The sequence below is a fragment of the Homarus americanus genome, unplaced genomic scaffold (genome assembly GCF_018991925.1).
Source record: "Homarus americanus isolate GMGI-L3 unplaced genomic scaffold, GMGI_Hamer_2.0 scaffold6317, whole genome shotgun sequence".
NCBI classification, from domain to species: Eukaryota; Metazoa; Arthropoda; class Malacostraca; order Decapoda; family Nephropidae; genus Homarus; species Homarus americanus.
The window spans coordinates 21,658,945-21,671,027 of NW_024730668.1; the positions used below are offsets into that span (position 1 = coordinate 21,658,945).

General features: G+C 47.2%; 1 protein-coding gene across 3 annotated transcripts in view; it reads right to left on the minus strand.

The window, feature by feature from the left end:
• The window catches only part of LOC121867323 (protein ST7 homolog), a 62,229-nt gene that overhangs the window by 45,787 nt on the left and 4,359 nt on the right, over positions 1–12,083 (minus strand). Inside the window, exon 1 of one of the 3 annotated variants that reach the window (XM_042367242.1) lies at positions 6,293–6,317. The exons of the other annotated variants lie outside the window; for them this stretch is intronic. Within the exon in view, the coding sequence (XP_042223176.1) occupies positions 6,293–6,302 (10 nt within the window). The 5' untranslated portion in view covers positions 6,303–6,317. Of the gene's footprint in view, positions 1–6,292; positions 6,318–12,083 lie in introns of those variants that run through there. 3 annotated transcript variants of the gene reach the window in all.

Sequence of the window (12,083 nt, forward strand, 5' to 3'; positions counted from 1 at the left end):
CCCTCCCTCCCTCTCTCTACTCACAAAACAAAACAACACCAACATAAGAACTTAGATTATTTCCCTGTGCCTGAGGTCCACACAAGAGCGAGACAACCGACGCCATTTAGTTCGTCTCGTAACACTCGTCAGCTGGTCTTCCCCATATCTGTGGTCGGGGAAAACCCTCTAATTAAGGCACGGCGTCAGGTAAATTTCAACGATACTTCGGCCGTGGACAAGGAGAGAGAGGATACGTGGACAGCAGACAAGGAGAGAGAGGATACATGGACAGCAGACAAGGAGAGAGAGGATACATGGGCAGGAGACAAAGAGAGGATACATTGGCAGCAGAAAAGGAAAGAGAGGATACATGGACAGCAGACAAGGAGAGAGAGGATACGTGGACAGCAGACAAGGAGAGAGAGGATACATGGACAGCAGACAAGGAGAGAGAGGATACATGGGCAGGAGACAAAGAGAGGATACATTGGCAGCAGAAAAGGAGAGAGAGGATACATGGGCAGCAGACAAAGAGAGAGAGGATACACGAGCAGCAGACAAGGAGGGAGAGGATACATGGGCAACAGACAAGGAGAGAGAGGATACATGGGCAGCAGACAAAAATAAACAAAGGGACAGCAGACAAAGATGAATAAGGGACAAAGGAACAGCAGACAAAAATAGACAAAGGGGCAACAGACAAAAATAGACAAAGGGACAGCAGAGAGATGAATAAGGGACAAGGGGCAGCAGACAAAAACAGACAAAGGGGCAGCAAACATATATGAATAAGAGAAAGGGACAGCAGACAAAAAATAGACAAAGGAACAGCAGACCGAAACTAAAGCACACAGAGGCAAGTGCCCAGACAAATGTGACTCACGAACTAAAATCTTTCCTGAATAATGAAGAAGTTCCCGGCGGGCTTTTGATACAATGACACGCGATTTTAAGTTCTTTAGGCACGTCACCCCTCCCAACCCCTTTCCCCTCCTCCCTGGACACAGTTGACGATGCTTACCTCCTGACGTAGTGGTGTGGTAGTGTTGCAGTGTGGTGTGGTGTCTGTAAATATGGCAGGGATCGTACAAAATAGAATGTACCTTTGATACTTGTATAACAACACACTCGCTTATGATATGTCTGTTGTGGGTGTTAATTCAGTACTAAACTCTGCCACATTCCCCGTCAGTGTCTCATGGGTGTTTGTTATTCATAGAGTCGCAAGAGGTGAATGACACATGTAAAGCAAGCCACATTACACACACACACACTTGTATACAGTATACAGCCTTAAATGAAAGATAAACATCACTATCCAAGAGCTTCTACGAGGTTACACACACACACACACAAACACCAGTCGTGACCCTACACTTTGTTTACGAATAACTTGTCATACTGAATTTCAATACGACCAACACAATTTGTCGAAAGAGATAAAAATGTAAAATAGGAAATAAATCTTAACAACAAAGCTTCAAGGTCAGAGAAAAAATACTTTATTAAGCGTCACCTACAACAGTCAGGCCAGGCTGATAGTGATGATACAGTCTCGCGCCTTAAAAAAATCAGGAAACGCGGAACCACTTTTTGAAAATCTTAATTGAAAATTTCATACACGTCGCCATAAAAACTATCTGGCAATTTTCTAGGAGGGTGATGACGTCACTCGACAGAGTGAGATGAGAGGAATCTAGCATTTGTTACTACTTTTTAAATAAACTGTCTCCTACTTTCCAGTTCTTTTTGCTAGCCAATTAATTTTTTCTTTCATATCATTATTAGTTAGACAAAAACAGGTCTCAGGCATGAATGTTAAGTGATGGAGACTAAGTTGCTTCCACAATCAACATTCAACTTTCTTAAAGGAAACATATCCCGTATAAGATGACCACTATCAATTTCTTACTTCTTATAAGTTCCAATATATTATTTAATTCCAACATACATTAACAACACGTGAACCTGCTGAAACCAAATGTGTAATCATATTACTGCACTGTACTGTACAACATATACAGGGTACCCCACTTCCTTCACGTCGTAGTGAACCTTTACAGATTACCTTCCATGTCATGATATTTGTGGTTCGGTTTGGAAATGTGTTCCAACACTTCTTTTTACCAAGCTTTACACTACAAACAAGCTATGTAAAGAAAACCATTTTTAAGTTCATATTATCTACACAGTGAATCTTATAAACACTAAGAATCTGGAGGTCACCATTAAGAGTGTAAAACTCCTCTAGTGTCAGTTGCATTATATATTCTTCAGGGATCATACAAATGCATTAATTAATCTTGCATGATCATCGTAGCATCAAATATTACAAACCAAGTCAGTATACATAGTAGTACTCTGAAGGTATATATACAGAGTACTTTATACGAGTCTCTTTAATAAATAGAGCAACAAAGACGCCAATCATTCGTCTATTTCCGACACCTATTTTGAGCTATTTACACCTAAAGCTGCCTTGGGAAATACAAAAAAAAGACAAACAACTTGATTTTCCTTTGCAAGACATTCTGCACATCACACCACCACGACAAAACTCTCTCCTACACGCCATAATTACACTGTATACAGCATACAATATTCAAGTATATACACAACTATTTCCACATTACTCTGCAGTTAAAAGTATTTGAAATATGTATTATTATTATTATTATTATTATTATTATTATTATTATTATTATTATTATTATTGTATTATTATTATTATTATTAATTACTCACAATTATTTTTTTAAACTCTTATATTCTGCTGACATTCAATTGCAGGAGCGTTAACAGTGGGAGGTACTGTGGGGAGTTAACAGTGGGAGGTACTGTGGGGAGTTAACAACGGGAAGTACTGCGGGGGAGTTAACAGTGGGAGGTACTGTGGGGAGAGTTAACAGTGGGAGGTACTGCGGGGGGAGTTAACAACGGAAGTAAGTACCTGTGGGGAGAGTTAACAGTGGGAGGTACTGTGGGGAGTTAACAGTGGAGGTACTGTGGGGAGAGTTAACAGTTACACTGTGGAGGTACTATGGGGAGTTAACAATGGGAAGTACAGTGGGAGGGGGAGTTAACAGTGGAGGTGAGTTAACAGGAGGTACTGTGGGGAGAACAGGAGGGTACTGTGGGGAGAGTTAACAGGGAGGTACTGTGGGGAGTTAACAACGGGAAGTACTGTGGGGAGAGTTAACAGTGGGAGGTACTGTGGGGAGAGTTAACAGGAGGTACTGTGTACTGTGGGAGAGTTAACAGTGGGAGGTACTGTGGGGAGAGTTAACAGTTAACAGTGGGGACAGTTAACTATCAACTATGGGGACAGTTAACTATGGGGGGACAGATGGGGGACAGTTAACTATGGGGACAGTCAACTATGGGGACAGTTAACTATGGGGGACAGTTAACTATGGGGGACAGGGGGACAGTCAACGGGGACAGTTAACTATGGGGACTATGGGGACAGTCAACTATGGGGACAGTCAGTACTATGGGGGACAGTCAACTATGGGGGACAAATAACAGGGGACAGTTAACTATGGGGACAGTTAACTATGGGGACAGTCAACTATGGGGACAGTTAACTATGGGGACAGTCAACTGGAGGGACAGTCAACTATGGGGACAGTTAACTGGGGGACAGTCAACTATGGGGGACAGTCAACTGTGGGGGACAGTCAACTATGGGGGACAGTCAACTATGGGGACAACTATGGGGACAGTCAACTATGGGGGGACAGTCAACTATGGGGACAGTATGGGGACAGTCAACTATGTATGGGGGACAGTCGACTATGGGGACAGTCGACTATGGGGGACAGTCGACTATGGGGACAGTCAACAGTATGGGGGACAGTCAACTATGGGGACAGTCAACTATGGGGGACAGTCAACTATGGGGGACAGTCAACTATGGGACAGTCAACTATGGGGGACAGTCAACTATGGGACAGTCAACTATGGGGACAGTCAACTATGGGGGACAGTCGACTATGGGGACAGTCAACTATGGGGGACAGTCAGGGACAGTCAACTATGGGGACAGTCAACTATGAGGACAGTCAACTATGGGGGTCAGACTATAAGGGACAGACAACTATGAGGGACAGTCAACTATGGGGACAGTCAACTATGGGGGACAGTAACTATGGGGACAGTCAACAGTCAACTATGGGGACAGGGGGACAGTCAACTATGGGGGACAGTCAACTGGGGACAGTCAATGGGGACAGTCAACTATGGGGGACAGTCGACTATGAGGACAGTTAACATGGGGACAGTCGACTATGGGGACAGTCGACTATGGGGATGGGGACAGTCAACTATGGGGACAGTCTATGGGGGACAGTCAACTATGGGGGACAGTCAACTATGGGGGACAGTCAACTATGGGGACAGTCAACTATGGGGACAGGACAGTCAACTATGGGGACAGTCAACTATGGGGACAGTCAACTATGGGGACAGTCAACTATGGGGACAGTCAACTATGGGGGACAGTCAACTATGGGGACAGTCAACTATGGGGGGACAGTCAACTATGGGGGACAGTCAACTGGGGGGACAGTCAACTATGGGGACAGTCAACTATGGAGGACAGTCATGGGGACAGTCAACACAGTCAACTATGGGGACAGTCAACTATGGGGGACAGTCAACTATGGGGACAGTCAACTATGAGGACAGTCAACTATGGAGGACAGATGGGGGACAGTCAACTATGGGGGACAGTCAACTATGGAGGACAGTCAACTATGGGGGACAGTCAACTGAAGTGAATTGAGAGGAGTCAATTCAAGAGAGAGTCATCTGTATGGAGAGTCAGTTGAGGTCTACTGTGGCAAGGCTAAGGGCAGAGTCAACTGGGTGAAGTCAGCTGAGGGGAGTGTCAGTTGAGTGAAGTCAGCATAGGGGAGAGTCAATTGAGTGAAGTCAGCTGAGGGGAGTGTCAATTGAGTGAAGTCAGCTGAGGGGAGAGTCAATTGAGTGAAATCAGCTGAGGAGAGAGTCAATTGAGTGAAGTCAGCTGAGGGGAGAGTCAGCTGGGTGAAGTAGCTGAGGGGAGTGTCAGTTGAGTGAAGTCAGCTGAGGGGAGAGTCAATTGAGTGAAGTCAGCTGAGGGGAGAGTCAATTGAATGAAGTCAGCTGAAGAGAGTCAGTTGGGTGAAGTCAGCTGAGGGGAGAGTCAGTTGTGTGAAGTCAGCTGAGGGGAGTGTCAGTTGAGTGAAGTCAGCTGAGGGGAGAATGCAGTGAGGGTCGTCATTAAAGAGGGGATAGCTGAGGACAGCCAACTGAGATTATGAGCCAAATGAAAGGAGACACAGATAAAGGGTGAGTACATTGTGGTGAGTCTGTGGTGAGTCACTTAAAGGAAGTCAAGAGTCAGCTGAGGAAAGCGTCAGCTGTGAAGGGGATCAACTGTGGTGGAAGTCATCTGAAGGGAAAGTCAGCAAGAAGTCAACTGTTGGGAAAGTCGACTGAGCGGACGTTCAGTTAAGGGGAATCCACTGTGGGTCAACAGTAGAGGGGAAGCAACTAAGGGGTGTCAGATGATTGGGCTGATATGAGGGGAAAGTCAACAGAGGAGAGGAAGCTGAGGGAAGACTTGGTAACTAGGAGTCAGCTGAGGGAAGACTTGGTAACTAGGAGTCAGCTGAGGGAAGACTTGGTAACTAGGAGTCAGCTGAGGGAAGACTTGGTAACTAGGAGTCAGCTGAGGGAAGACTTGGTAACTAGGAGTCAGCTGAGGGAAGACTTGGTAACTAGGAGTCAGCTGATGGAAGACTTGGTAACTAGGAGTCAGCTGATGGAAGACTTGGTAACTAGGAGTCAGCTGAGGGAAGACTTGGTAACTAGGAGTCAGCTGAGGGAAGACTTGGTAACTAGGAGTCAGCTGAGGGAAGACTTGGTAACTAGGAGTCAGTTGGGGGAAGACTTGGTAACTAGGAGTCAGCTGAGGGAAGACCTGGTAACTAGGAGTCAGCTGAGGGAAGAGTCAGTCAGTTACGGGGAGAGCCAGCTGGTGAGAGTCAGTTCAGGGTAAAACTAAATGATGAGAGTCAAATAGAGCAGAAACAGTTGACAGGAATGACACTAAAGGGAAGAATGCTTTTGGGAAAATCAGCTGAGAGGACAACCAGCTGATGGGAATCAGCTGAGGGAACAACCAGCTGACGGAAATCAGCTGAGGGGAGGATCAAGTTAAAGAGGTGGGAAAGGAAAGGGCGTGATGCTATGGGCAACAGGTTACACTCAGCCAGTAAGAGGTTACCTTACATGTTAATGAGGGTGAGAGAGGCACACTTACAGTCCAACATGACGAGGGAGGCTGGCGACGGCAGCGGCGGTGGCAGCACTTGGCGCCGCAGACAACGATCACTGCACACACACACACGCACACACGCACGCACGCACGCACGCACGCACGCACGCACGCACACACACACACACACACACACGCACGCCAACTCACATGAGTTCAATACTTCCCTCAACCCAGGTCACTCACTAGTTCACCCGCCTACTCTATCTCACCTACATTACGTCATATGGTAGGCACCGATTAATGTAACGTTCGAAGTGAGATGAGCAAATGTGGGGTCCACCACACCTGGCTCACTCACTAGGCACTCCGGCCCACGCTCACTAAGGTCAAGATCAACGTAGATGTCTAGTCACTGGGGTCAATCCTGGTCAATGACATGAGTGGTCAACGGCGGTGATCATAACTGAATGGAGCGATGGTTGGCTTAATAGGCTCCGTTGTGGGTTAGAAGTTAGTGTGGTGTTATGGTGTGAGGTTGAGGATGGCAGCGATGGCCAAGGTTACACAGTCCGGGGGTGGAGTGTTGTTGTGTCGGAGGTTGACACACGGTAAGACAGACGGGGGGAGGAGGAGTAGGAGGAGGATGCTCACACCAACTCTCACGCAGATGACAACTGCCGAGATTACTTCAAAACCGCACCACTGCCAGAACGTTTCACGTGACGTTCACACCCATCAACCACGTCAATTCAAATACCAAGTAGCATCAACTTAAACTGCAGCAGTGACACTTTGTACACATAAAGAATAAAGAGTTAATAAAATTAAATTCCAAACAATATGCCAGTACAGTAGTTTTAATATTGTTTCACAAACACCGTACATATGTTCATAAAAAAGGCGGCCCAAGACCGGCGGTGGATGACTTAGGTCATTGTTGTGACCAAAAACTTGTGACGTTTTTATTAGACCATACAAGTAGAAATAAAGAAATATATGCGGGTGTGAGCAGGTGGGCACGAGCTGGCATCTGGATCAGGGCGCGGGAGGCTGGCGCAGCATCCACGCTGTATTGATCCTGGCCATCACCCCGCCTGGCCCCCTACCTCACCACCCCTACCATCCATGGTCCCTACCTCACCACCCCTACCATCCATGGTCCCTACCTCACCACCCCTACCATCCATGGTCCCTATCTCACCACCCCCACCATCCATGGTCCCTCACCCCACCATCCATGGTCCCTACCACCACCCCTACCATCCATGGTCCCACCTCACCACCCCTACCATCCATGGTCCCCATCACCACCCCCACCATCCATGGTCCTCACCACCCCTACCATCCATGGTCTCTACTCACCACCTCTACCATCCATGGTCCCTATATCACCACCCCTACCACCCATGGTCCCTACCTCACCACCTCTACCATCCATGGTCCCTATCTCACCACCCCACCACCCATGGTCCCTACCTCACCACCCCTACCATCCATGGTCCCTATCTCACCACCCCTACCACCCATGGTCCCTATCTCACCACCCCTACCCCACCCCATCTCTATCCCTCACCACCCTACCATCCCCTATTCACCACCCACTGGTCCCTACTCACCACCTCCACCATGGTGGTCCCTACCTCTCACCACCACCCTATCTCACCACCCCACCACCCATGGTCCCTACCTCACCACCCCTACCATCCATGGTCTCACCTCACCTACCATCCATGGTCCCCTATCACCACCCCTACCACCCATGGTCCCTACCCCACCACCTCTACCATCCATGGTCCCTATCTCACCACCCCTACCACCCATGGTCCCTACCTCACCACCTACCATCCATGGTCCCTATCTCACCACCCCTACCACCCATGGTCAACTATCTCACCACCCTACCACCCATGGTCCCTATCTCACCACCCCTACCACCCATGGTCCCTCCACACCACCTCTACCATCCATGGTCCCTATCTCACCACCCCTACCCCCATGGTCCCTACCTCACCACCTCTACCAGCCATGGTCCCTACCCCACCCCTACCACCCATGGTCCCTACCTCACCACCTCTACCATCCATGGTCCCTATCTCACCACCCACCACCCATGGTCCCTACCTCACCACCCCATTCCCTGGGTCCCTACCTCACCACCCCACCATCCATGGTCCACCCCCTACCATCCCTACCCTACCTCACCCCCCTACCACCCATGGATCCCCCTCACCACCCAACCATCCATGGTCCCTACCTCACCACCTCTACCATCCATGGTCCCTACCAACCATCCATGGTCCCTACCTCCCACCACCCCACCCATGGTCCCCACCTCACCACCCCAACCATCCATGGTCCCACCTCACCACCCCAACCATCCATGGTCCCACCTCACCACCTCTACCATCCATGGTCCCCACCTCCCACCACCCCTACCATCCATGGTCCTACCTCCACCACCCCTACCATCCATGGTCCCACCTCACCACCCCTACCACCATGGTCCCTACCTCACCACCCCAACCATCCATGGTCCCTACCTCACCACCTCTACCATCCATGGTCCCTACCTCACCACCCCAACCATCCATGGTCCCTACCTCCCACCCCTACCAGCCATGGTCCCTACCTCACCACCCCAACCATCCATGGTCCCCCTCACCACCTCTACCATCCATGGTCCCTACCACCACCCTTACCATCCATGGTCCCTACCTCACCACCCCCACCATCCATGGTCCCTATCTCACCACCCCACCTTCCATGATCCCACTCACCAATTCCTTTCCATCCTCCCACCCCTACCTTCCATGGTCCCTACCTCACCACCCCTACCATCCATGGTCCCTACCTCACCACCCCTACCATCCATGGTCCGTAGCACACGACCCAACAATCACTTACCCTACCATATGAATACAAACTCAATCACACAGACCATAAACACTGGGATCTCTCTCAAAAATACCTGGAAGAGGACTGGAAATGCTGCTATTATAACTCAGCATAATAAGTGCCATACACTTGTCTCTGAAGCCAGACACTAACAGTAAAGCCTTGCTGTCGAGGGTGCCAGGATCAACCCACTGTGGATCGCCTGTCAAATAGGCCTCCGATAACATGACCGAGTCGATACCCTAGCTAAATTCACGTCTAACAAAGACACCGTTAAAAAAATCAAGGACTGTACATCACTGCCCTAAACATTATTATTAACAAAGAACTTGCTGATGAATTCGAATCAAGCATATGAATGCAAGCAGGCACTCGTAGATTCAATGTCTACTGTGATGAGGTGTACCTAGTAAAAGTTGTGTACTGTATGGGGCAAGTAACAATATCAGTAGACCATGAGTTGTTGTCACTGCTTGACTACGGCTACGATATAAGTACACCTTGCATTATGCCCCTTATGCAGATGTAAACAATACATAATGTACAGCCTGTGGACAGACATATGGCCAAACACCTATAGACTGTGAGAAAATTTTACCATTTAGGAACAGGTGCAAACATACTCTAAGTGTAATGACAGAGCACTTGACTGCCAATGGTAAGATAGCTGATACATATAACACTATCCATATTTTGCACCCAATAGGTCCACTCTTATATAAAGATCCTGATACATAATGTACTGAAAATACTCGGGACACTCAGTGCAGCAGCAAACTGACCGCTGAAGTTTGACAATGACCTATTGTCAACCTCTCTCCTGTAATCCGTTGGTGATACTTATGACGGGATGAAAATGGGTGCACAATAAACTCGCTACTGTACACACAAATTTTCAAAATTTAATTAGCACACGACCTCATAATTCCTAGGCCTCTACCACACGACCCCATCATTCCTAAGCCTCTACCACACGACCCCACCATTCCTAGGTCTCTACCACACGACCCCACCATTCCTAGGTCTCTACCACACGACCCCATCATTCCTAAGCCTCTACCACACGACCCCACCATTCCTAGGTCTCTACCACACGACCCCACCATTCCTAGGTCTCTACCACACGACCCCACCATTCCTAGGTCTCTACCACACGACCCCACCATTCCTAGGTCTCTACCACACGACCCCACCATTTCTAGGCCTTTACCATACGACCCCACCATTTCTAGGCCTTTACCATACGACCCCACCATTTCTAGGCCTTTACCATACGACCCCACCATTTCTAGGCCTCATACGACCCCACCATCACTGGGCCCCTACCCCAAGACCCCACCATCCCTAGGCCCCTACCCCACAGCCTTCACCATCCCTGGACACCTATCACACGACCCCCAATGCATCTGGAGCCCTTACCACAGACTTTCCACCATATCTGTGTCTTTACCAAGATATCCAAGCTTTCCAGTTACCTACACAGGATGGCATTTTTAGGTAAAAGAACACACTTTAAAAACTCAGTTATAGCAAACATGTGGGACTGATCCTGAATTCTTGGTTTATAACTGAATTTGGTTTGAATAACTCCTGAATATGTTCATAACTCATGAATATGTTCACAAGAGGCTTGATGTTTAGGACCACTGGGGCAATAATCTTAAGATTAGTCTCCCCTCCTTTAAAAATTCTCTAGCCCTTAAGGAGTACAGAGGAAACTGTAATTTAGGCAGCTAACAAATACAGCTCATTTTATAGTGACCTCTAAGGGAGCTGTTTGTTATAGTGCTCCATTTTCCAGGAACACACGAAGAGCATTATAAGTCGATATTAGAAATGATTTAGCTTTGATGAACTCTTTCTTTATAACGAAAGAAAAACATATATGGACATGGTATAGGTGGAGTAGTGTACAGGAAACCCACACTACCATGTCTGTGACAGATTTCTTATTAGTCAGTGACAAAACAAATGTAATGAATGTTAAGAGTATTCCCTCAGAAGCAATGGATACAATCACGTAGACCACAGACTGGTAGTGGCCAAATTGAACCTCATTAAACCCTATAAAAAGCAAATACTCAAGTCTAAGAAACATAGAAACCTGAGTGCTTTAACCCTTTGATGACAGTGATGGTAACTTGTGGTCATTAACCATTGAACGGTTAATAATAAAAAAAAAATCATTAAAATTTTCAAATCTTACCATAAAATCATGATTTACACCATCAACGTTCAGGGGGTCGGGATGGGGGGAGAGTAAAATCAATGTACAGTACAGCAGAGTCAGTCAGAATTTTCATCAACTTCTGAATCTCTTTTACAATATGAAGTCACCAACCGCTATCTCATATCTGGTCATCACTTAAGATGTAGTGTACTGTAACGTGTAAAACAATCTTGTTTCCCCATTCTCTATCCTTGTACAGTACTGTATAGTTCTTATGAATATACTATAGTACTGTACAGTATAGTCTCGATTTACGCGGATTTCCTTTATATGCTGGTCACTAGCGTAGCTAGGGGCGGGGCGGTCCCCCCGGGCGGCACTTTTGGGGGGCGGCACTTTTGGGTCTGCTCATCACCCATATCTGCAGCTACTGGAGACGTTAATCCATCCCTTTGTATCGGCGGCAAGTTAATCCTTGTCGTGTCTGACCTAACACCTGACCCACATCATCACGGCCACGTCATGAGCTACACCCTTGCTATGCGCCCCCCCCCCCCGCCACACACACAACCTGTAACCTGTTGAGGATTAAGGAAACTTATAAAGTTTAAGTATGTTTGGTGTGTATTTAAAGCATACTATATTTGAGTATGTGAAAGTACAGTAATATTATAATGGTACACAAACTATATATATATATATATATATATATATATATATATATATATATATATATATATATATATATATATATATATATATATATAT